Source organism: Ischnura elegans, chromosome 11 (genome assembly GCF_921293095.1).
Source record: "Ischnura elegans chromosome 11, ioIscEleg1.1, whole genome shotgun sequence".
NCBI classification, from domain to species: domain Eukaryota; kingdom Metazoa; phylum Arthropoda; class Insecta; order Odonata; family Coenagrionidae; genus Ischnura; species Ischnura elegans.
In genome coordinates this window covers 58,195,527-58,222,725 of record NC_060256.1, presented here as the reverse complement: position 1 = coordinate 58,222,725, position 27,199 = coordinate 58,195,527, and the positions used below count along the sequence as shown (strand labels likewise).

General features: G+C 37.9%; 1 protein-coding gene and 1 non-coding gene across 4 annotated transcripts in view; both read right to left on the bottom strand.

Annotated features, from left to right (window-relative positions):
• Window positions 1-736: 736 nt before the first annotated feature.
• The window catches only part of LOC124167561 (dual specificity tyrosine-phosphorylation-regulated kinase 4-like), a 227,703-nt gene continuing 201,240 nt past the window's right edge, over window positions 737-27,199 (bottom strand). For all 3 annotated transcript variants that reach the window (XM_046545528.1, XM_046545530.1, XM_046545529.1), the window contains 9 exons: window positions 12,078-12,585; window positions 9,870-10,033; window positions 9,415-9,539; window positions 8,810-8,962; window positions 8,535-8,673; window positions 7,912-8,083; window positions 6,812-6,955; window positions 6,387-6,516; window positions 737-4,559 (listed from right to left, as the gene is read on the bottom strand). In XM_046545528.1, the coding sequence (XP_046401484.1) occupies window positions 4,190-4,559; window positions 6,387-6,516; window positions 6,812-6,955; window positions 7,912-8,083; window positions 8,535-8,673; window positions 8,810-8,962; window positions 9,415-9,539; window positions 9,870-10,033; window positions 12,078-12,585 (1,905 nt within the window). In that variant the 3' untranslated portion in view covers window positions 737-4,189. The remainder of the gene's footprint in view (window positions 4,560-6,386; window positions 6,517-6,811; window positions 6,956-7,911; window positions 8,084-8,534; window positions 8,674-8,809; window positions 8,963-9,414; window positions 9,540-9,869; window positions 10,034-12,077; window positions 12,586-27,199) is intronic.
• On the bottom strand, window positions 4,825-4,897 carry Trnas-gga. Its single transcript has one exon. It is a non-coding gene; the product is annotated as a tRNA-Ser (tRNA).

Here is a 27,199-nt window from a genome sequence, read left to right as displayed (position 1 = left end):
TCTCACTTCGAGGTTATGGTTTGGCAGAAAGCCTTTACCTGGGATGTGAACCCATGACTCATAAAACGGCAGCCCAATGCTCTACCTCTAACAAGGGAGGCCCCTCAAGTGTCACCACTGGATCTCGTTCAAATTTTTCTCGATGACTTGAAATGGATACCCGTGAGATGAAGTTTTGGTTTCAAACTCCAACACTCAAAACCTTTCGAGATATTAGTGATGGACAGTAACAGAAAATGCCTAGATTTATGCAATACCCAGCACAACAATAGTCCTGATTATAATATGATGCTAAGATGAAGAGCACTTTATGCAACCCGCATAAAATGATCTTCATTAGTGATCTCCTTATTTACTGTGTATTGTTGTACTGCATGATGCATAATTTTAGGCGTTTTCTGTTACTAACTGAGCCTTGGGAGCTGAAACCAAAACTACATCTCATAGGTATCCATTTCTTATCACCTAGCAAAATTTGAACGAGATCTGGTGATGACACTTGAGGGACTTTCCTTGTAAGGCTAATCACACTTCCCATTGAAGGAAGCTTCAAATTATTAACATAAAACAAGTGATGAAAGATGTAAAAGAGAGGATATATGTATTACATACACACATTGTGAAAATACAAGCTGATCGGAGAGTTGAATGAAGAGTTTCATCAAACCAATTACAGGATTCTTGACCTATGAGGATCATTAAGTTGTTACAGTGGAAAAAAATATAAAACAGGAAGCAGTTTTTAATCAATTTAATATTTAATTGGTACATTATTTACAAGAATCATACAATTAACATAGCCACAGTTATATTATTAAATATATATGTTATCTCATGCTTTAAGATGATCACATAATTTGAGTATGATTGTGACAGTGCTATTTTAGTTAATGCCATTTAAATCATTGGACTGGGTAGGTCTCCAGAAACCTCAATACAGACAATAAATAAAACCTAAAGATATTAAAATTTTTCACAACTGAGAAATTTAAAAACAATTAACACCAGAAACTAGCTGATAAAAAATTGTGAAACAGTAAAAAACATATGCCCCATATTTTAAAAATTCCTGAGTAATTTTTGTAGAAGAAAGTTGAAAAAAAACTGATGCAATTGAGTTAATTGAATTACAGCATCCCAATTTCTCAAACAATGCAAGTACATGGATTACAGACATGTACGTACAGGATTGTACAACACCCTGATAAAACTATTGCTAGTTGCACTTGGACAAAGATTTCAACTAGACAAGTACTTCATAGGAAATGCCTCTAGGAGTATCAAGCTAAAAATGGCACCCCACTTTAAACACAGTTAATTACACAGTTGCGAGTAATATTTCTGAAATTTTAAGAAAAATCATTTGTGACCCTGTGTGAAATTAAGTCAAAGAATAATGATATCGATAGGAGTTCATACATTTTCTTCAATGACTAAAATATAACATTTTTCCTGAAGACGGGATATCCTTGCCGATGACCAATCCTAACTGAGCTGAAAATACTATGCATGGGGATCATAATTAAAATCTGGATTATCCAAGAATTACTGATGCTGACAGTCCTATCTTATTTTGGTATGTTTAGGCCCAAAACTCAGACATGCATTAATTGATGGAGAATATTGGTAAAACCATCCATCATATTTGATTTCTAAAAAAAATAATTTATTTAGTAAATTAAAAGCAAAGGATTCACCCATAATGAAGAATTGGAAGCACTTGCCGATAAAATAGGGATATCCCATTTATTGCTGAGTAGTAACTGAAAAACTTGAAATCATTTCACTACGATGAAGAGTAAATAAAATCCTGGAGACCTACTGCCACGGATACCTGGCCAAAATTTAGCTTATGTACACAATATGAAAATAACGGGACTTCTTTTTCCTTGACTAACCTTAATGACGGAAGGTAAAGGATATGGAATGCTTTCGATCACAGCACGGATGCCAAGTTTAACTCATTTTATTCTTTCCATGATGGACATTCACCCACAATGATTGTCTTATTCTGGCGATCCATGTAGGAAGGAATATATTTCATCAGCTACCATTTATTTGATGATGAATATTTATTAGTTTTACCTGGCGGTAGAATTAGCCCATTATTGTTCACTATTTATTAAGGTTTTTAAAAATCATTTGATGTTATTGAGAAACCAAATGTACCTGCTGTTGACAAGGGAAGTACACGATTTATAAAAAAGATTTCTCTTTGTCCTCTCCAGTTATCGGTCCACTACTTCCAAGTATTTTTATCCCCATTATATGTAGTGCGTATCAGTCTAAACTCCAAGATGGTAACTCTCAATTCCATATCATCAGAGCACTAGGAAACTATACATTACTATTAACATGCAACCATTAAGCACTAATAATCTGCCGTTTTTTTAAAATTGATTTGCTTGTTCCCACCTCATTTCCATTGAGGCTAAAATCCAGTTCAAGTTTATTTACAGAAACTGGTCTTGGAAGACTACTTTTTAGCCATGATACCAAGATAATTAATGCTTGGTAGGATAAAAAAAAGCATTATTTAGAAACAGTTACATGTTAACATGCAAGGGGATTATCACTCAGGGTCTCACATTATCACAAAATGTTTCCTCTCATGTCAAAGAGAACACACAGATTGTGGTAATCATGAGGTCAGGTCTATAAGGAAGCATTCGATGCATTGGCATGAGTCTCCACATGGAATGTTCACTAGGCCCAGCATTCATGCCAAAATGCATGCAGTATCACACATTTTGTGAATGCCCCATTTGCCATAAACATTTTCTAGTTTGATGCAGAAATGGAGGTCTTTTTATCACTTTTACATGAGTTCAACGAGCACCTCAATAAAACAATTAATTTCAACAGACAAAATGTATACCAAATTATTGGTAACTGCTCTTGAATAACTATTAAAATAAAAGTCACAAGCTGATCAACTTCAATTTTACATATAAAATGAACTTCATCTCACACATTACCACCATTAATTGCTTATTATTTGAGTTACCACATGTCAACGTAACTAAACTAAGCAATTCATAGACTATTGTTCACTTTCTCGGGCAATTGAAGTATAATGATGAGTGAAGACCTGTTACACACCGCACCCCCCAGAGAAGGTTACTGTTTCAACCACATTAGCAAACCTTATGAGTAGAAACTCAATGCAATGGTCTGCAGGAGAAATACCTGGTTTTCCTAGAGGTAATTCATCATCATTAAGGCCGCTAGCAATGACACACTTTTCTGACATGACTGTACATTTCCATGCCAGGATCATGAAGAGGATATATTGGGAATAATATCATCTTGATGCAAAAAATATGGATCAGTCAAACTGCATGACCATTGAAGAATTGAACGTCCTGGAATGAATGGGGCAAACCGCCTGTGCCACTGCAGCATGCATAGAATTTGTAGCATTCCTCTGGTTATTTTTCTTGACTTGTCTGTTTAACCTAAATAAACTTAGGTTATGGTATAAAAACCTAACCACACTGTGGCTGTATAGTCAATGATGGCAGTCCTGTAGATGTGACATTAGTGGGCTCATGGCTCCACCACACTGTAACATTTTTGCACTCTTACGAATGAACTTCTCACCATTGCAGTCATTTAAATCTCACAATCCACAAGGGCTGAAAGAAACTCGAACTTAATATTTTATCCTACTAATTACCTGGTAACTTACTCCTTAAAAACTTTTTCGTCGGAAGAAAGTATTAAAAACATTGGGAGCATTCGAGATTAAGTCAAGCAAAAAGTTCAATACACACTATAATTTTTGGGAACTATATCATTTTGGCTTGGAATACTTAAACATCATTAAGTAAACTCATATTCTCACTAATACACAGAGTGAACATAACAGATACGTACACTATGACAATTAAAAACTTATCAAGGCCAGGCTTAAAACATTAATGCAGTACATACTTGAATGAAAAAAAGCATTTCCCACAATCTAGCTTAAACATATACATCCTTGGCCTATCAATTTATAAATTTCCTTGTTCATGACACAGAGGAAAATTTCTTTTTTCACACCATTCGAAAAGAAACCACAAATGACTCAAGAGTGTGAACAACCTTCGCATGGAACTGTTGGCTGTAGGTTTATGCATGGTCCAGAATGTTGCCATGCCTCTCCAATTGTTCTCCAGGCACTGACCACCATTGTTCCCATCGCTCATAGAATCGGTGGGAGGAAGGTTCCGGAATCGTCTAGGGTGGGGTCATGCTCGTCCTTGTCCTCAACCCCTTCGTCGAGGCTGCTCTCAGCAGTGTGCTCTCCTCCGGTTCGCTTGCGAGGCGAGAGTGGGGAGGGGGGCACGGCATCCTTGCGGGGCGTTGGCAATGTTATTGGACTCGGAGGGGGAGAGGGAGGACAGGGGGACGAAGAGGGGGGGGAGGGGTTGCGCAGTGGCGAAGGAGCATGAGAGGGGGACGGCGGATTTGGCGACAGCGAGTTGGTGATGGCTGCCGTGTTGGAAGTCGTGGCGAGGATCCACGGATGGTTTAGGGCCTCCTGTGGCGTCAATCTCTTGCGGGAGTCCCACCTGCGAATGCAGAAAACATATTCACTGTTGGGGAGATACAGGCATGGGGCCAGAAATTTATTTTGAGGGTTAAAGGGGCTTGGTCCAATGCAAGTCAACCTTCCCATTTAAATGCCAATGGTGAATAAATGCTAAAGGGCAAATAGACTACTTTGATGACAGACTTAAACCCAAAGAAAATAACATGCATTAATGAGTAAAACAGGTTTTTATACTGTGGTGTAACACAGGGTTTGTTCGAAAGATCCACAGAGAAAAAATCATTCGCCTTGACCGGGATTCGAACCCGGATCCCCCGATTTCCGGTCGAGTGCTTTAGCCAGTTAAGCTACCAAGGCGTCATTCTTCCCTGTGGATATTTTTCGGACACTACCAGACAAGGTGTTACTGGACTGCTCAGCATATGATGCCACAAGCAGTCCAACTAGTCTAGAGCGAACACCTCTTTGTGTTCTATGTGCGGGCTTGCTCTCCGGCTGTGGCGCTGTGCGCACGATTTGGACTGCTTGTGGCATCATATGCTCAGCAGTCCAGTAACACCTAGTCTGGTAGTGTCCGGAAAATATCCACAGGGAAGAACGATGCCTCGGTAGCTTAACTGGCTAAAGCACTCGACCGGAAATCGGGGGATCCGGGTTCGAATCCCGGTCAAGGCGAATGATTTTTTCTCCGTGGATCTTTCGCACGATTGTGCATTGCGGGTGACTCCCGTAAAAGTTATCACCGCGGCTAGCCCCGGTATACTTTAAACTAAACAGGGTTTGTTGTTTTTGTCATATGTTTTTTGCTTTTCTTGTCATCTGCTGCTGCTCCCCAATGGCCAGGTTTGAGATATGAAAGGGCATGCAGCAAGGGGGAACATTGTTTTTTTTTATTTATTTCCTGGCTGTTTTCATTAGACTTCTTTGTGCCGAATTTCAGGAAGTTTTCTTTATTTTTTGAAGCAAGTCTTGTGACAGGGAGCCCCCTGTGATGAGAGGTACTTTTATTTTCTTTTTATTTTGAATATTGCTTACTTTGAACCCAAATATAAATTGTGTTGGTGAGTGTGCGTGTGTGCCACAATTGTTGACTATGTCCCTCACCCTTGCGCTCAGCCTGTGGTGATCCCCCAATCAGGGGCGGATCCAGGATTTTTTTCTGGGAGGGGCACAAGCAAGGCCATATCCAGGATTTTGTTCTGGGTGGGGCACAAGGATACCTCGCAATACAAAACGAATGCAATGATAATGGGACCGTATTAAAAATCTTGCATATTTTTGAGGGTCTGGGGGGGGCACGTGCCCCCGTGCCCCCCCCCCCTGCATCCACCTATGCCCCCAATGACACCATCATCTTTTAATCTTGTGCATTTTCACCAGAAAATCATAGTAAAGGTCACCATATGAATTATGCTCACACTAACCTTGTGTTTAGTCGATACAAATTATATTTTTAGGAAAGCTGAAAATTTTTTAGGGAGTATAGTGGTACCTACAGCAACCTCCCTGGCTACCTACCAGCTGCAAAGGTAGATGCGATGCTTGCTGCGGTAATTTATATGGGTTAGAGAATTTATATGGGTGGCTAATGCACACACAAAAGGATAGAATTTGAAGTCTAAAAAATCATTTGACTTGACAGATATTTGAACTTGGATAAAAATAAAAATGCTTGAATGATAAGAATGATTGCATTAACGTTATGCCATCAATTATAAATGTAATTTTTGGCGCAGTGACAATCACTCAAAAACCAAAATGTCTAGGGTGTCTTGATTGCTTGCATGTCACAAGCTGGCAATATTTAATTTTATTAATTCGTGAAATTCAGAAAAAAATTACTCACTCAAGGCATCGACTGATGAAATCCACAAACGGAGGGTGGTTACAGTCCAGGGCTGTGGCTAAGTCTTTTGAACCAGGAACTCTTTGTCTCCCTCTGCTGTTTGTTATGCAACGAGGATTGTCCTTTGAATCTGCAAAAATATCAACATAAAATGAACTGAAAAACTGAATATAAACAAGAACAGATACAAAACACTTTTTTAAATATAAATAGGAAAGTATATGCAACGTTTTATTCAACCCCAACCTCCATTTAACTGCCTCTCCTCTATGATATAAACAATTTTGAAGTTTCCCACAAATTCCTTGGCAAATTCCAATACTATACTATAGTTGAATCATCTCATAAAATGCTACTTATGATAAGAATTGTGATACATGATCATAATCAATAAATGGCTATTGATATGCATGGAAGAAACTTACCAAAAAACAAGCGTCTGCGTGTTGCTGAGCTCAACAAACTAGATGGTGGTAGGCCAAGAACTTCCATAATGCAAGCTAGTTGCTCAACCTCATTCTCACCAGGAAACAATGGATACCCTGTATAAAGCTCAGCGAGGATGCAGCCTGGAATATTTGCAATGAAAAAAATTTTTGCAATTAATGCGAGAAAAATTATATGTGCATAAATATAACCAGAATGAATTCTGGGCGTACAGAAAATTTTCAGGCACACAGAAAGCATTGCACAGATGTTAAACAATTACGGAAGGGAGCTGCAAGAGACTCAGAGGCTGTGTGCAACCCTTAGATTGAATGAGCAATTGAGGATAGAATTCTTTTAGAGCAACATGGAGAACACCATGTCAGATCCCCACAATACTTCCAGGTCTAACAGAAACAAAAAATAATAGAGATATATGTATTGCCGAATGGATAAGTTTGGGAATTTGTTTTTCCCTTGAACAATAAAGAACTTTAAAAATTGGTGGAATTTTTAAAGGTGGAAATTCTTTGGAGGATTTCCTTTTTATTAATTAATGGAAGGTGTCCTAAAACCCCCTCCACACGCATATTAAGGTGGCTCGTAAGGTAGTATGTAGTAGTAGATGAATTAGGTAAGCAGCTGAATTTGGTCCTACAACTCAAATTGGTTTTGAACATTAGGTTTACACAATGTAATTACCGGTTTCCTACTATTTCACCTCATCATTAGCTATAAATAATCAATTCTTGTTGGAGTTTGAAATAACTTTATTACAATAATTTTTCACTTGATTTCTTGCAATTAAGAAAGAAAGAGCAGCATGAAAATATCTTCCTTGTCATACAAATTTTGGAAAATTTCTGCAATAATTTTATTGAGACAGTGCAGTATTCAGTAACTTTAGATATAGAAATGATATAAAAATTGGTAAACCCTCAGCATCCATAAAAGAAATAATTTAAATCCTTAGTATATAAAAACTTACTTCTCAGTATGTATGTAAAAGCTTACATAACACAGACATATTATTAAATATAATAATAATAATAATTACAAATATATTATTCTGGCAGATTTGTTTCTCCTTTGAACTTACCAAGACTCCACATGTCAATAGCAGGACCATAGGAGAGTCCCAAGATGACTTCAGGAGATCGGTAGAATCTGGACTGTATGTAGGTGTATACCCTTTGATGGGAATAGCAGGAGCTACCAAAATCTATGACTTTTATTGATGTACTACCCCGTCTCCTCAAAAGTACATTTTCCTGTAATGAGATAAGATAGTATTGATAACCACGTAACCATAAAAGTATGTCACAAGTAATGATGTACGACAACAATATGATGAATGATCATTTAGAGATACCAGCACATATATCACATTTTCAAATTTTATTTTTTTTCCACTGCGAGATTCACCCTATCACACTTATATTGCCACTGATATTATGCTTCAATGAATTTAAATATCTTATTGTTAATAAAATTAAATAAACAACAGTAGTGTAGAAATATTCCATGATGGAAAATATCCACAGCAACTAATAATACCCGCTGGAAAATATTGCTCACTGAATTTGTCAAAATTTAGCTTGTGCTTCTGATTTAAAGTTGAAACATTTTTCAAAAGAATATAAGACTCTTGCAATTTGAAGAACAGAAAATGAGATGTACTACACAAAAGGAATTGCACTTATGATTGACTAAAATACTTACTGGTTTGAGATCACAATGAATGATTTTCTCCTGATACAGAAGAAGTAAGCACTGTGCCAACGATTGAGCGAATCGCCTGATTAGGCCCAAGCTGAAACCTTGATAATTGTTCTTCTTTATCAATTCATAAAGATTCAAGCTGAGGAGGAAAAGATGATTGATAACGTGGATACAAAAATTTGCATGGCAAAAATGAGTTGAATAATGCATTCATAAACTTTCAAACCAATTTTTAATACTGTTGGTACTCAGCAAAGTAAATTTCAATAACTTACCTCATTAGCTCAAAGCTAATACAAAGATGATTTCGGAAGTAGAAATATTCAGTCATATGCACCACATTGTGGGAGCAGTCCTTATCCTTCTTACGTAGATGATCAAGAATACGGACTTCAATAAGAGCTTGGTGATGGAAGCGCTTTTTATTCCTAAAAAAATATCAAATGAGAAGGTCTGTTAGTATGCATAAAATGAGGCACAGATGATTAACTATTAATATAAACTTAAAATTGTTAGAATTAAAAGCTAAATGAGAGAAATAAGACAAAATATTCAAATGAGGCTTGGATATAAAAACAAATTTGGCCATTCATTGAATCTCCATATCACTAAATTTTAACATGTAGTAGGTCCAAATATATTTAAATACTAGCACAAAATCAATGTTCTTATTTCTGTTGAATTCAAGAATTTCCTTTACAAGAGCACATTGGGTTGAAAGGAGTCATTTTCTTGGTCAATAATTATAATTGGTTACATGTGAACGAGAGATCATTGAAATTTTCCTATTCAGTCAGGAGGGATTTCTGGTCTATTAACATTGAGTAGATCATTTATTGAAATATTAATTGTGATATCAGAGTAATATTTAATACATTACCTTATTATTTTGATGGCAACATGCTTGTTAGTCTTATGATCAAGGGCTTTTATCACCTGGCCAAAGCTGCCCTTGCCGATAACTTCAAGAATCTCATACCTATAGGCAATATGATCATGGAGGACCTGTGAAAAAGTAAACAAACAACATAGGGTCAGTGAAGTAGTCCATTATCCATTATTTTCAACAGTTGGTAACAACACATGAGCTACCTTTGCTCGGGCTAAGGCAATTTTGATTTCAATTTCTACCTAGCCCTTTGCAGGTTAAAATCTGTTGTCCTACTTGATTGCTCAAGACAAGTGAAAAATTGTTTCCTAGATATTTTCCTTTCATCTTCAATTGGGATATTGGATTTTCTGTCTTCAGACGTTCACCAATTAATTAGCACCAAAGCCAATGAATTATTCTACTTAATTTTTACATTCTTAAGTGGATAAACTTCATTAACTCACCTTGTTGTAGCTGCCAAGGGCATCATCAAATCCACCATTTTTAGCACCCCCTTCCTCTCCATGAATTTTGCAAGCACCAATGCCAAGGTACCAGACTTCTGGATAGGCCACAATTTCATTGCGCTCATACTCTGTAAGGCATGAACCACTTTGCCTGACAGCCTCTGCAAATGAAATGAAAGTCATGAGTAATTATGTAATTCAAAAATCATAATCATAAACAACTTACAGTGTTTCAGTCTCTCAGAGTGATTTTGTATGACTTAAACTCAATGTGAATGAAATATAGTCATAAATAATTGATCTTTCTTCCCCCCTAATTCCTTTTCATCTATTCATGTACTCCTTTGCCCATCTTGAGGACATTTGAGATGAAGAATGAAAGTGGTTCATAAGGAATAAATTGGTTTTCTTAAAAGCTTTCCATGTTTAAAATTTTCATCTCTGAATATAATCAGGATATTTTTGTTAACATTAGGGTGTCTTAAAAATGTTTCCATAGGGATGGCATTCTGTTGATGCATTACATATATGAAGTAAATTGTTGAATACCGTGGTTTCTATGAATTAAATACTTCAAGATTACCTAATAAGTGACTGGAAAGGATAAGTAAAATGTGATCTGCATGAACAGCAACAGAGATAGACAATTTCTAGGAGAGCAGTGGTATATAATGCTAGCAGAATAAGTTCATGAGGTCCACAATTATGCATTGTAAGAAGTATAATTTTAGTGTGACCAGACTATTTTAGTAGCACATTAGAGGAAAAAAATAGCAGAAGAATAACAAGAGGAGGCCACCAGAAGGTATGCACCAATTTTACAAGTGCTGTCGAGCATGAAATAGAGGAAACACATTGAAATTTCACAAGGAAAATTGCACAACAAAACTATGAATTACTTATTCACTGGATGATGACATTTATTATTATAAGTCAAACGGTAAGCTAATAATTAGAGATGGGTTGGTTCAGTTCTTTGGTTCTCTTTTCCACTGGTTCTTTACTTTCGAGTCAGAATCAATTAATTTAAATGGACAGCAGTAGACATTGACAATTTCCAGGAGTTGAGTAGTACGTAATGCTGGCAGTACAAGTTCATGGAGTCCACAATTATGTATTGCAAGAAGTATGATTGAGGGGGTGAGAAGCCAAGGTGTACAAGTGATTTTTTTAAACAGAGTTAGGTACAGAAATTGATTGAATAAATATACAAGATATTGGTGGCCATGGGATACGAGTGAGTCTCTGTTTTGTGCTGACTTTGAGCGGAAAATCTAATGCACCACTTAATGTAGTTGACCTTGTTTGTTTCCTTTATCCTAATTTCTGTACTAACTCTGTTTAGAAAAAAATCACTAATAACTCCTTGGCTTCTCAGACCCACAGACGGATGTATGGGGATGGGGGGGCTAGCGGGTTATCGCTTCCCCCATTGGTCAAAACACCCACTAGATAAAATCAAAATATCTCGTGGTTACCCCTATGCACAAAAGTATTTAGTTATATTTTCCAAATATTTACCTAATTAAACAAGTTGAAATACAAATAAGTTCTAAACTTAAGAGCCTATTTTACATGCTTTTGGTATGTTACATCCAGTGGCAGATTCAGAGAGGGGCTAGAGGGGTGCATCCCCCTTTGGGTATCCAATTTACACTGAGTAGAATGGTGATCTGTTCGGACCCCCATTATCACCAAGTTAACCCCCATTTAGTCCCCCCATGTCCCAATCCTGAATCCGCCACTGGCCACCAGGGGCGCAGCTAGGAATTAAGGCTGGGGGGGTTTAGGTGCAACTAATACCGGGATGTGTGGGGGTATGGAATACCCACCAGGATAAGCGGTAGGTGCGAGATTAGTAAATTGCGGAATTTTAAGATAAATGGTTCAAAATGGTGAGTTTTATGACTTTCTGAGGGGTATTTCATTTATCCTTACACTATTCTATTAGTAATATCAATCCAATTAAGTAAAATGGATTAAACTTAAAAATTTCTCTGAGCTCTGGGGGGGGGGAGTTTATCCCCCAAAACCCCCTCCCTTGCTGCGCCACTGCTGGCCACAACCTCAATTTCGGTGGGTCCAGAAGGCATCCGGATTTGCAAAGCAGCGAGAATTTTGACTGCAATATCCACCGATGCATCATTGATAATTATAATTCAAATGGTAAGCTTATACTTGATGACGGGTCGGTGCAGTTCTCACCTTCAGGATCGAGGGGCAGCTTCCCCCTTGGGATGGGCGGCGTGGTGCCGACAATGCTGCTCCCGTTGTTGAGCGAGCAAGGCGACGGCGTGTTGTTGTTCCCGCACGCCTCCCTCCGCTTCCTCGACGCCCCGTCGTTCTCGGAGCCCTCCGAGTTGGCGCCGGCGCCGTTGTTGTTGTTGATCCTTCCCTGGTTGTTGTTGTTATTGTTGTTGAGGAGGAGGAGGTGTCGCATGCGGGGCTCGTCCTCCGTGCTCGCCTTGCCCCCGGAGGAGGCGGAGGCGGGGGGCGGCGGGGGAGGGGGCGGGGCCTGCTGTGAGCGGCGGTGGCCCGGGGGCACGGCGGGGGCGGAGGAGGAGGCGGTCGGGGTGCGGTGAGGGGACGGCTTGCCCCTCGTCCGCGACGACCGCTGTCCCTCGCCGCCGCCTCCACTTCCCGCCGACGACGCATGGCCCTGCACGCCACCCCTCGGGTTGCGAGAGCCTGTGTCGGAGGCCGCGGTGGGCAGCTGTAAAGAAGAGAGAAACGGAACAAGGTTAGAAGAGAAAGATGATCACGGAAAAATTTCGGACGAAAAAGTTAAGAAGTCAAGCTAAAAATTTAATCCTGCGTACAGGTGCGGTCCGGGATTCGCAAAACCGGGGCGCAGTGAGCCAGACAAGCACATGACGGAAAAATCCCTAAAACGCCGCATTTATTGTATTTATTCCCATAGCAACAAATACTGCATATGTTCGTAGGCCATTTACATCGTGGTGTTCAACAAGTTTTACAAATATTACACGTGAACGAACAACCATTGCCCTGGATAGGGGCAACCTACCCAGGCGGGACTCGAACCCACGACCTGTGGGTTCGAGTTCGAATTCGAATTTGGCAGGAGAGGACTTTTCCGTCACCGTGGCCGGCTGGTTTGGCATTGACCGTCACTTTTCGTATTTGCAACTGTCATTCAATTAAATGTCACCGTAATAAGTTATACCAAAATTTACGAATCACCTGCAGGAGGTACAGGATGTAGACAATTAGGGAAAAATAATTTTTTTAAATTTTTGAGTTTTAATTTATGTACAAATACAAAGCAAGTCAAAATGTAAAAATCGCCCAGAAAAAATGCCAGTGCCTGCCAGATCGGCTGCGCCCTACGCAGGGTTAAGGAAAGATGCAATGGGTTCGTTCAAAACATTTACGTTACCGTCGATTGTGATGTGTGCTACAAATCCGTGCATTGAACCAAAGGTAAAGAGGAAGTACCTTCCACAAAGGAAAATTAGCGCTAAGTGAAAAATTGCTCGCACGGAAGTCGGCTTCATTAAAGGATGAACGATGACTTTTAAAGAATTTGATAAGTCAATTTCTGGAAGCGAAGGGATTTTTTTTTCAATTTAGAGCGACGAAGGAGCAACAGGAACTGAAAACCTCGATGGAATGACGTACTTATACACAAAATTTTGAAATATTTACATAATTCAACATGAAAAAGACGTCTTTTTGGTTTTTCAACACGTTATCCTAGGATGAGAGCTCTCATTAAGTTCCGTAAAGTGGGGTAAAATGGTCCATGGGAGGAAAAGTGGACCACTCAAACAGTTCTGTGCCTATCCTCTCCTCGTACTTAGCGGATTATTCTGGAATTACTTTAAGAAGTCTTTGAGAAGGTACTGGATTGTGGTGTTTACATGTGTGGTATTGTGATCTGTGATACGATTAAGTTAAAATTCATGTTAAAATGAAACACCGTATTTCACCTAATTTAAGAATATGTTAAAAACTTATTTTCTATCTTACTATCTGATGTGAGAGATTTCATCCCCTGTCAATAGCATGACTCGAATTAGTACACTTTTAAGGTTATTTCGACTCTTTATTCATGCTGTATCAAGTTCAGTCGCTTTAAAATTTACCTGAAAATAGAAATGTTTGTTTTTGTAGGGTAAAGTGGACCACCATGGTTCGTACTTTAGTGAAGAGGACCAGACCATCGATAGGTCACTAGTAGGTTGAGGAAGACACGAAATGTGTATTGGAACAGATCAAAACTGGCAAAATGTCATTTAGGAAAGCTACAGAGATGTTTGGTGTTCTTCAAACAAAAATTCGTTGGAGTGAGAAAAAATTTAAATCCTCTGAAACATGACAGACAAACCGCCGTCTCAGAAAGAGAAGAGAGATGGTTGAGTGGTAATTGATTGTTATAATATTATTGTATTATTATAGTTTATAAAAAGGGCTGCTCTAATACAGCAAGTGATGTTTGTGATTGTGTCAATACAAGCATACATAATAAAAGAAGTCGTGAAAGAAAAAATTAATACGCCGTGTCGAGAACGGATACGAGGCTCCCTGGCTCGTCAACCAGAAATCATGGCAAGATTTTGCGAGAGTATAAAATGAAGCAGACATTGGTTGATTTTGGAAGTATAAAAAATTACTTTAACCACCTCGAAGTATCCCTGACAGATGTTCCGCTTCAAAATATTGCTAACTATGATGATGCAAACAGTATTTTTTTAGTGCCTGATGCATAAGCTCACTTTACCTTACTACCATTAGAAACAGACCCTAAGCACCTAATAGAATAGTGATCCACACTATCCCACCTTGTGGGGTAAATCGGATCACTTTTTTAATTAAAAAAACAGCTACCGAACTGAAGTGCGAACTTTTTATGAATTTTGATATCGTGTCTGTGTAAACGACTGTATTAAGGGCGATTACGACTTGAGCGGGGTTGCCTTGTCGGGTGTATTTGATAAACACGTAATAATTAATCAAGTAATCATAAAGGTATTCGAGTGAGCAGATAGTGATTCGACTTTCCATGCATGTATTTGAGTAGGCAGACAATGTTAATGGTAATGTTCAATTTTCACTTCGTTTATTTTTTACTTCATCTAATCATCACTATTACATAGATAAGCATATACGTTATGTAAGGTTATGTTACGTTAGTGAGGTGCTCTATTACTCAAACAGGTACTCTAATAGCGATACATATACTCAATAAGCTCGCGCTTACTTTACTATCGATCGTGCCGGTGTCAATGAAAATCAGAAGATTCAATATGCCACATTTGAGTATGAATTTATCATGCGGATTACAATCTGGAAAGATAAGAACGTAAATAAAAAATGATATTAAAAAATAAATTACTATACAAACTAATGGGACAAATTATTTCAAAATAAAAAAAAAAATCAAATAGAGTTTTCCCATTCTACCCCTTTGAATGGCATCTTTTCATTGACATTAAAAATACCGAGTATTCTCATTCTACTTGTTTGAAAACCATCATTTTGCGATACTAGAATTCATACAGATCTAAATAATCTCTGCATTTTTATCGTCTTCAGGTCGAAGGCTCTTAAACTCTTATCCCTGAGTCAACTGCTCCCGAAAGAGAAAACACGAGAGAAACGTGGAGATCAAACCATCACCGCTGAAACGGTCGTTCTAACATACATTTACAAGTCGACCAATTTGCTGGAAGTTTCTACTTATTTTCATTTCAGGTTACCAGCATGAAATCAGAAGGATGAAGGAATATGCAACAAATTAAGTTACATGCTAAGGGTTGATCGAGTTTCTAAAAATAAAATCTTGTCACAAAGCTGTGAGCTACAACGCTTTAGTTGTGAATGTCTTGAAACGAGGTTTTCTATTTAAAGGCAATCATGGGAGGCGTTGAACCCTGTCGTCTGCCTAGTCCCCTTCTTTTTTTTCAATATCCTGTGTGAAGGCACACGTTTAAGGCATCCTCCTTTTTTTTAATATCCTCGTCAAAGCAGAACCGTGCCGAAGTGGCGCTCAAGTTTCGCTGCCTGATTCGTCCCCGCGATCCGTGCATTGAACCACAGGTAATGGGGCAATCAATGAGGTTGCCTTCCACAAAGGAAAACTCGCGCTAAGCGAAAAAAAATTCTCGTACAGAACTCGGCTTCATTTAAGGATGAACGAAGTGTTAAAAAAAAGATGAGAAATTACTTTCTGGAAGCTAAGGGAATTTTTTTTTCAATTTATCACGACGGATGAGCAACAACAACAAAAACCTCGATAGAAAGGCGTATTAAGTCACAAAATTTGGCAAGATTAAAATAAGCGTCTAAGCGGAGTGGGATTTGAAGAGGTATGGATGAAATGAAGAGTGGATGACAATCCCGGAAGAACTTATACGAAAATACGCCGGATAGGGTTAAAATGATCATGCGAGAACAAGACAGATTCTCCAGTGAAGGGATAGTATTGGTAGGTACCCTCTCTGCTGGTTTGGTTACATTTAGATAATAGACGATGGTCGAATATATAGGAAAAGACATAGAAATTGACATTTAAATGAGTTGGAAACTCAGAGTTTAATTTTAGGAACACGAAAAAAAATATTAGTAAGAACCCCTGTTAAAGAGCACATTCGGATAAAAAAAGACGAAGTATAGAGGGCTCACCTTCTCACTGCACGAACCTGGAACTTGGTTTACTAATTGAAGGTTAAAGTTTAAAGCGGGCGTGGATAAAATTCAAAGAGTAGTTACCAAATTTTTATTTATGAGGTCACTTATACATTTGCAATGGTAATGCAATCATTTACATATGCTAAGAGAAAGACTACAGTGATAGGAAATAAACCCAATGTTCCTCGATACCATGCGCGAGAACTAAAACCGAAACTATATGGTTTGTAACTTTGCAATATAGATACTTGGAAACCTCGTAATGGATAAATGATTTAGTTAAAGTAATTTTCAATGAAACAATAAACCATGAAGGGGAATAATATTTTGTAAATAATTAGACCGAGCATTAATATTTAAGACAGAATTCATGCTTAACAATAAAAATAACGCATTACCACTATTCATTTAGAATTCGACGGTATGCAACAATGTTGATTAATTTCTAACACGAGAAAACTTGAATATTCATTGATAAACACGAAATTAATCGCATTGAATTTTTACATTGATTTAAATGAAAGAAGACCAAACAAATATTATCGGAGCTACTGTCTCTTCCTTGGGATATAAATAAAAAGTGTTTCCGTCAAAAAATCATTCTTAAAATATTTCCACCGATGATATTTTATGGTGTGTACACAATTTTCCCACGTCTCCAAACCAGAAAAGTTGTACAATCCTCAATTCTTTAGACTTTAATGCCAAGTAAAAAATACAAAATTACAGTAATGAGGGATTATTCATTAGCTAATGGAGAAGCCGAATGATTCGTATTTTTAGTTCGAAATATAATTCTTCACGTTTCGTGACTAGCGCTAGTAGAAAATTTAAAAGTTTGAGGCGAAATGTCAGTGGAAGTGAATAAGACGGCAAAGATGCATTAATTAAGATCATTCCTGCGTGATAAAAACTTTTTTACGTCCTGAAAGAGGAAAATATTCCAAATTTCATTACTCTGGAAAGGGTTAAGTCATATTTTTAAGCCTCGGGAAGATAAATCCTAAAACATCACGTGTTTCGCAAACGAGGCGCAATTTAACGCTTCGGCGGATAGAAATGGAAATTCATAATAAAACTCTTAACGTAGATAACACTCTCGCAGCTTTTTATTTACGAGTTCACTCATGCACAATTGATAAATCACCATGTAAAATGCAATGGAAGTGATCACGAGAAATAAAATTGAACCATCCGCTCCCCGATATCATGAAATAAAGGTACAATGATAAAAGAGCTCGGAATCGAAATAATTCAAAGTTTGGAACTTTTCGAGTTTAGAACTCAGTTATTTAAACTTTTTTGGAAAGAAATTCACTGATTGTACTTAAATGGTAATCTATTCTAATAAATAGATCATGGAAATAGTTTTAACGAATAGCTATTACGACTGTAAAATTACTATAGAGATTTACGAGGGTTGTGATGGTAAACAGTTGAAAATTGTGGATAAATAATAGATTAAATAAACTGAACAAAATAAATTATAGTGACATTATTGAACTTTTCTAAAAAACAATTAGCAAGCTGAGTATTTTTTTTCTTCCTTTTTTTTTGAAACGCCATTTCCACTGCGACAGAAATCGCGGCCTTCATTGCAAGACAACGGTGAAAGTTTGGTGGTATAACACACAGGATATAAGTCACATTATATCATCATTAGAAATAAATAGTTAAAAGTCAAATGTTCTTTTGCGATAGCGAAGATTAGGGAAATTTTCCCATGCATAAAATTTCAATATCTGAGAAAGAACCTCCTAAATTATTGACAATTTACTGCCATAAGTGTTTATTTTGTTAGGGAAGAGCTGTTTCTTATGCTACGCACATATTTTTTAACCCATTCTTACCCATTTAATAACAAAGCACAAAACATCATCAAAAGAGAACTTACAATATCTATCAATATAATGATAATCAAATTATACATCAGGAAATTTCTGTGAAAATGTACTGGAACTCGTCGATTGCAAGCAATTCCTTCGCTTCTTTATCTATGGATTTCTATCGCATAAGGGAAAACAGTTGAAACCCATGAGCAAAGTATGAAACAAAACGAAGGGCAAAGCAGTTGTAACCCTAGAATTTATTATTCAAGGACTACAACTAAAAGACCTGATTTAATTAAAATGCTTATTAGCACAAGAGACGAGGATAAGATTGAACTCCATAAAACGTCAGCACTGACCAATTTAATATTTCATTCACTTGCTTCTGCACTGTCTCAGAAATCTGGTCTCACATAAAATAATTAGCCCTGCCGGTGCAGGCTAGTAGAACGAATATTTTGAAAGAGAATAGACAATTTATACCAATTCTCTAGCCTTCGCTATACCACTGAATGCAAATACACCCGAGAGTTAACTTCGTGCGTCAAATTGCAGGGTTACAGCGTACAGAAAAAGGGATGGAAAGAAGCCACTGCTGCTGGCTCGTTGAATTCCGTTTGGTAACAAAAGAGGATACGTGAGCGCCACGAAAAATACGCACGTTACCGTTCTTTTGTTACAACCCTACAACGAGAGCGGGCACGTGATTCGCGGCCTCGTAGTTCCACCTGAGATAGCGTGTATTGTTCGAAGACAAAAGATGACCGTCTCCTGGAGGTAAATGCAGCAATATATCTACGGGTCAAGGATTTTACTTGGGCTTAAGCTGATTGTACTGGAAACCTCTGCAAGAATGGAAAAGTCAAAATTCACGACAGAGAAAAACGCACCGGATTCCGTCGGTTTTATGAAATATATCTTTTAAAAACAGGTAGTTGTATTTTTAAATAAATGGAATCAAACCCAGCAATTGAATAACCTACTCATCATTGTGCAGAAGCCTCTGCGATAATTTTATTTATTGACATCATTTCAGGGGCCTTACGTGTCCTAGTCAGGGCTGTGCAGTGTATTCATTCAGTCTTCGTAAAGCTACGGTCATTCAACGCACATTTCACATTAATAATGCAGCCAGAAAATGACTATGGATTGAGGTACCACGCGATGAGTAATCAAAAACGTTTTTATATTGTGATTATTTCGGAATTAGAATTCTAAAGAAATGATTATAATAAATTAGTTCATAAAAATTTTGTTATGATAATTTATTGAGCCAATATCATATTTTGGGGAGAGGGTTATTTCCCCTTGAAATACCACCACTGATATCCTGTTTCGCATTCATGTACGCTGTTTTATGTTGTCTCAGGAGTAAGTCCGTGGGATTAGCTAATCATTAAGATAGATAAGCAAAGACATGGTAATTCCACGTAATTTATTTGCACAACCATGACTGCGATTTTAACGTCAACATTATATGAAAAACATTACAAACACATGGCATACCTGTACAACGTGGATTTATAAAGACATCGCATTTCGATCATAATAATGCTGTTTAATTAATTAAAGCGAAAAGAGCACTCCTAATATGTAGCTACACCTTTATTTTTCATTGCATTCTCTTTTTCGAATCCAAAAATATCCTTTGTGAGAAAGAAACAATAAAACTGCGGTCAAGGCTTTTCCTGACCCACTGGAGAGATCTTGAGCAAAAGGTATACGCCCAGCAGCGTGTTGGAACGAAAAGAAGGCGTTATAAAAGGCGACATAGAACCACGACTTGTAGGGTTATGGGAGAGAGGGTAAGGAAAGGGTTGACAGCTGACGTCACTGCTGACGTAGCCATTCCCCCACCACAAACCATTCCTCCCCCTCCCCCTCCCCTAGGGCCAACCGACCTTCGGCTATCTTCCGGGGCGGACTCCGAGGCGGGGGAATCGGGATCGATGGCTTCATATGAAGGAGAGGAGCGAGATTTCCGTCATATCTTCGCGGACGGAATGGCGAATCACGGAAGACAACTGCAGCCTCAGGAGGACGAAAGGATATGGGTAAAAATATGGGTGAACTACAAAAAGGTACGCGGTGTGTTTGCCCTAATGCAAAGGACGATTGCACACCCAGAAATCTAAACAGAAAGAAATTCCTGAAGCAACAACACCACTAAAGAATTGAAGCCATGGTTTTCCAATCATGCACAATTTCACTTTGTAAGGATTTAGAATGAACAATGATAAGCATAGTGCATAGAGTTACAAGGATACTGGGACATGGATGACTGTTGATTCATTTTTTTCTTTTTAAGTGTATCTTTAAAGCTATCAAAGACATCAATTGGAAATTTCCACGAGAATATTAACATTTATGTTAAAGGGAAAAATTAAAATAGACGATTTTGGTAACTTTCAAGAAGCACTGAAAATATTTTTTGCCCCGTGATTAACTAAATGGACTTGTGGCGTTTGGGATTGGTGGATATATTTTCACATAAATTAACTAATGTCAAATATTAGAATCTGCTTTAAATCCTTTTTTCCATTATCCCCAATAATTATTTCTAGAAATAGTTTTAAAAGAAAAATTGAGTAAAATAATTCAAAGAAATAAGACGAAAGAGAAATCCAAATAATAACTGCACTTTAAATCTAATATCATCTTAGAACCAATGTTTGAAAAAAATGCATTCTTTCATTCACAAATTGTTAGTATACAATTATGGAATTAGAAACGCCTCTTTAGACTCGCAATAAACCAAAATTTAACATAACGCAGCTCTTAAGACTATAATACACCAACAGCTGATTTTAAAGCATAAGTGTGAGGGAAAGAAGCTCAAATGAAAGATTTCCGCAATTGAGATCCTTCATGAGACAGACATAAGTTCTCAATAACGTAATAACAGGAAGGAGTTACTCTCTTTATAATTAATAGAGCTTGCCGCTTATACGAATACTTAACCATGTCCATATAAAGTCGTTTTATGGCCATAGAAATATGTGGTCTACATTCTGTGATCCTTAAATTGAGTTCTCCATTCTATTTAGTGAGACAAAAATAATGCTTTATTCATTAATCCATTTGAGGATTTGTAGCATTGAGGGTGGAAAATTTTTCTCACTCCGGAATTTGAGACGGAAAAACTCGATGGAATGACATTTTAGGTGTATCAGTGAATTATGGAAAAACATGGTGGCTTGGTTATGACAAAAAAGATTTTTCACGCTATAGAAAATAACATGCACTATTTCATGCACGAATTTAATGCGAAAAACGCTTTTAAGATCACGCAGTCATTATCTAATATTATGCAACTATTCTGATGCTCGAAATATTGGTTCCAGGAGATCGCAATATCCCCCCTATAGACCTAAACGGGCTCCCATTCGATGATTTTTTTAACGCGGCGACTTTCATCTTTGGAGTGAATTATCCAATGCAAACCGACTTTTGTGGGAATTTTTGCAAAATTAATTCAACCGGTAGACCTGTTGATCCTTCAAAAATTCATTCCTTCAGAATATTTCTACGATCTTTTTTCGTTTTTTACAAACGGCTACGCGTGAGTGATTTCACAACACCAAGGAGCGAAGTTGAGGAAAACACGAGATGATTTATTATTCACACATTTCAGTTCGCTGATCTCGTTGGTAGTTGAGCCTTTTGGGCGAAGGAGAAGGATTTAAAGACGTATTTTGGACTCCAATGAAAGTTCTGTGATGCATGTGAGCATAAACGGCGTAAAAATAAAAGGTCGTTTTTTGCATCACTTTCATGTGCTTACCAACCCCATGAGTTTTATACTACACGGAAATCCACTCTCATTAACAGCAAAAGGACGCTGAAGGGCCTTGGTACTACTTCGGTCAATGAGAGCGGATGGTTGAAGAAAAAAAGAGCAAAAAAGTTTTTAATTTCACAACAACATACTATTATAGCTAACGAACACTAGTTTTTGTAAATTTCGAAGACACGCAAAGTTTCGGAGCAAATTAATTATGAACTTTCCATAATTTCGGGCTAATATCAACTAAATTATTAAGAGTAGTCTGTTTGAACTTGTGAATGGACGTAGTAGCAAAAAATTATTTATATAAAGAATATAAATTCATAGAGAGTGAAAGAAAGGGATAGGAACACTAAACACAAGTAAAATGTGTTCCCATCCCTTTATTTCCCTCACTGTATATTCTCGAGGATAAAAATGTTTTCCACTACAGGACATGGACGAACCACTTACAAGCCGAAGTTAATTCTGTGAGCATTTACGTAGGTCTTGGGCTAGCTTCGCGCAGCGATACCAGCGATACGAATTAAGCCCCTGAAAAAATTACGTAACCCACACAAAAAATGTGTAATTCGCAGATTATCTTGGCACTTAAGGTAATGAGTAAGCTAATGGAGACAGTGTGTGGCTTAACTCCATCACATTCATAATTGAGTCATAGCATTATTCTGAGCAAATTCAAGTATTTCCCCAACAAACAGCCATTCTAAAATGATTACTCAATTTTACATACCTTGAATGACATTGTGTGGAAACTCAACCCTCCCAAATACATTAGGAATGATTTCACAACGCCAAGGAGCGAAGTTGAGGAAACGAAATTGGATCACAGAGCACGATGCAAATGAAGATTGCAACGTGTGGCGGTTAAAGGTTTATCCAACCAATTCTTTACTTTAACTAGAGACTTAGGTTTAGGATTAAAATTGACACTGACAAAATATTGAATTTCACTCCCCAATCGAAGTGAAAAACCAGGGAAAACAATGGACGAGAATCTTGACGCGGTCCCGATATAACGAGTGGACAACAAGCTCGCAGAATAGATAAAAGTATTTTAGGACATCGCGTCTTCCAGTTTCATTCATGCTTTCATTCCCATTGGACAGAATCGCGTGACCGGATATGGATAACGTAAAAAAAAGAGAGAGAACGATAGTATCGACCATCGAATATTTCATTGTATCCTGACCTTTTCGGACAAGGTTACATTTTTTATTATTTTGCGTGGCTCCACACCGAACGAATTTTAGCACCGTAAAGTGGAGAAATAGCAGTAGCCATGCCCCTATTTTGGGGAAATGATCCGCAAGAAACTGAGGAAAAAGATTACAATACAGCTGAGCTATTCTGACAAGAAACCTACCGCCTGCTTAAAGATCAAAGTTCACCTAAAAATTGGTTGAACTGTCTAATAAATTCAACATAAAAAAGAGGGAAGTAAGTATCGAGTATTGTGTATGGCGGTAATGAAGTTGGAGTATAAAGGGAGAATTTAAGACTTTATCAAACCGACGCCAAAAGCGGTGAATATACCTGAATAGTAAAACAAATACAATACGTAAAGATATATATGAAACTAAGAAACTTCAGCTACATCAAGATATTAATGGAATCATGAATTAATGGAAAAATAAAAGTCCTAAAAATAGTTCATAAACAAGGAGTCCAAAATTGAACGAAAACCAAATTTTCAACAAACAAAATCACCGTGACAGTTCAAACAATGGTATCAAACGAATCAAGGTATCAGCGGTTAACTTCACCACGTAAAGGAGTAAGTGGGGCAGATCACGATGAATGCACTTCTACAATCTTGGCTCCATACTCAGTAGTCAACCATCACGATTCTCACTCAGAAGGGTTGTCGAGGGACAAACAATGTGTCACAGATGGTCCAGGGTAGTACCTAACCCTTAATAACCCAATGCTGCTTCTAAGCAACATCAAAAATGTATAAATTTTCAGCCCTATTTGGGGAATATCAAAACTACACATTATTTTGTGGTGTAAATTTTAATGACGAAATATTTAGCTACCTTGATAAACACGATTTGATGGAAAATTTTCAAGTTTTCAAAATGAAAAATCTTGAAATTTGTTTTCTCCCTGAAGTAGATCTGGGTTATAAAGGGTTAAAAGATCTACGGACATTAAATTCACCTACTTATTGCAACTAAAAACAGTTCTCTACAATCAAGAGGGAAATTTTCAATGGTAACACTGCTAGCCTGCGTGATCAACAGTTCACCATCCCCTTGACAGTTTCTGTGCGTAACCCTTGCTTAAGCTAGCACATAGCTGCTTATAGCATTTACAGGACGTTTCACCGTAAAGAATAATTGTACCACATTAGTTGAAAAATAGGCGGTGCTATTACTTTATTACTTCAGATATGAATACTGGGAATAGTTCAAAATTCAAACGTTCTTCAGAGCATACCCTTGAGAAATACGTCAATCAATGGTCATTAAGGGTGTATCCTACACCTTCCCAATCACCACTATTCCTATTATGATCAAGTCCCAAATTTAAAACCCGTTCCGTCACCGACATTATATTTTCAACTTCCTTGACGTTTGAACAGGTAGAGCAATTCAAATATTTAGGCAGCACGTTAGAGGAAAACGGATACAGTAGTACGGACATCAGAAAGAGAATTGCGCTAGCAAAGGAGGCGCTCATGAACAGGAAGGAGCTTACTATAGGATCATTATGTAAGAGTTTAAAGAAAATGTTAGTGAAGATTCTGATCATGAGTGTAGCGCTTTACGGTGCGGAAACGTGGACACTAAGGAAGGAGAATTAGAGAAGACTGGAGGCATTCGAGATGTGAGTGTGGCGAAGAATGGAGAAGGTGAAGTGGACGGAGAGGAGGAGGAACGACGAAGTGCTAGACATGGTAGGTGAGGAGAGGCAGCTTTTAGATGAGATACGAGGAGACAGAAGGTATGGATGGAGCGAGTTCTTAGCGAGGAGGAGATGTTGAAAACAATGTTAGAGGGTAGAATGTTAGGTAAACAAGTAAGAGGAAGGAAAAGAATAGGATTTTTAGATAGAATGAAAGGGAATAGGCTTCATTGTGAATTGAAGAGGGAAGTGGTTGATAGAAAGGGAGGCTACCAGAATTATTCCTAAGTACTCGATGGAAACCTACCTTAAGCGGTATAATACTTTAATAAACAATTTTCAACTTGACGTTTACATACCTCATATAGCGCGTATCGATTGTAAAAGTGCTCAACACCTACAGATCAACCGGTGGATTTCAGCATACAACTTATAAATAACCTCACATCCGGAAGTGGATGGGACCAGAACAGAGGATACGGGTGGGCGTGTTGTTTACGTAACACCCCATTTTGTCTCCAATCTCGAAGCGAAGAAGCCGAGGAGATTCAAACAAAAAAAGAAGAGGAAGAATCGATCCTAAAATTAATTTCCTGAGCTGCAAGATTAATAAAATCTACAAAAAAATCTAGAAAAATTGAAAGAATCGCTACAACGCTGATGATAAAGTATTACAGGAAAACATAACGTGTTCGTCATCATTCAAGATGCACAAATTGAATCGTTAAGGGCGCTTGACACATTTGAGTTTGGACTATTTCCAGCATTTAAATGCATTTTCAAATACGAAAAGTTTATTTGACCGAAAATACGGGGGCACGTCCCCCCCCCCCCCCCTGACCCTTTAAAAATATGCAAGATTTTTAATGCGGTCCCATTATCATTGCGCTCGTTTTGTATTACGAGGTATCCTTGTGCCCCCCAGAACAAAATCCTGGATACGGGTTGCTTGTGCCCCCCCCCCCCAGCAAGAAATCCTGGATCCGCCCCTGTATACCCTGTATACTTGTAGATGAAAAAGTACATTTGAGAGACTTAACTTAATGGGATACCTGTTTGGGAGTAAATGGGACTTAACTACGTTTACACGCATTGTACAAGGCATTGCTGCAGCTTACGCAGCCAATAAGTAGCAAATATACGCACAGGATTAAATATACCCACAAGATTAAGGTACGTACAGGATTAAAACGAAGTATACAGGATATGCCCGCTGACTGTACTCGGTCCTTCACAAGTCCAAAGATACTAGATTTTCCTCGTTGTCGTGCAAGGTGAAGTATCGCGTAATATGGTAATAGTAAGCTGGAAATCCTGCATCATCGCTAACATGCTATCTGGCATGTTTCAAGCGAGAATAGTTTGATGATTTCTCCCGATGGGTGCCAACCATTCAAGTTTACTCAACGTAACGATATCTTCAATTGATAGTACCATTTCAGGATAAATAAGTCTCACTCAGGGCGAACTCGCACGTGAACCTGGTACTAAATTCGAGTATCGTCTGGTAGCTCTTACGATAGTTTCGAGAATTCTAGGCTAGGGGATCGGGAGCCTGGTGTGGCTGGATATTAAATTATTACTGTTATGGTGCAGGGTAAAGCTTCACATGTGGAGTAAATCTTTAAGTTGCCGTTCTAGCTCGCGACATTTTATGATTACATAATTGACTTGGCCAATCTGTAAGGGACATGCTCTTAGTAGTCAGTCATTTGTTTCGATTCTCTGAAATCTAAAGGTACGGACTGCGGTCGCCTTCAATCATCTCCAATTAGCTAGAGCTTGCTTGGAAACGGGAGCTTTGAGGGACGTATTTAGAAATAGCTATCAATTGAGATATCAAATTTACATGAATTGCTATGGGAACACATTGGTAATCTAGACGGGAAAGCAACCAACAGAACTGCGAATATATTCACGATCCGGGAAACAGAACCATAGAGGTACGAAAAACATTAAAACAACGGAATGAGAGAAAAAAAAGGGTTTCCATTACGGCGCCTTGGGCGAATTTGGACGGCTCTAAAAATACTTATTTTAAGGCCAAGGAACTACTCAGGGATCTAGAAAAAAAGAGGGCTACAACACGAATTTCATTGAAAACTAATTTTTTATTTTCTTTCAAGATTAAGCTTGCTATTTATAGAAAAAATTGGATAGAGAAACTTATATCCGCGTTCTTATCTATATCTAAGCCATCAAAGAAC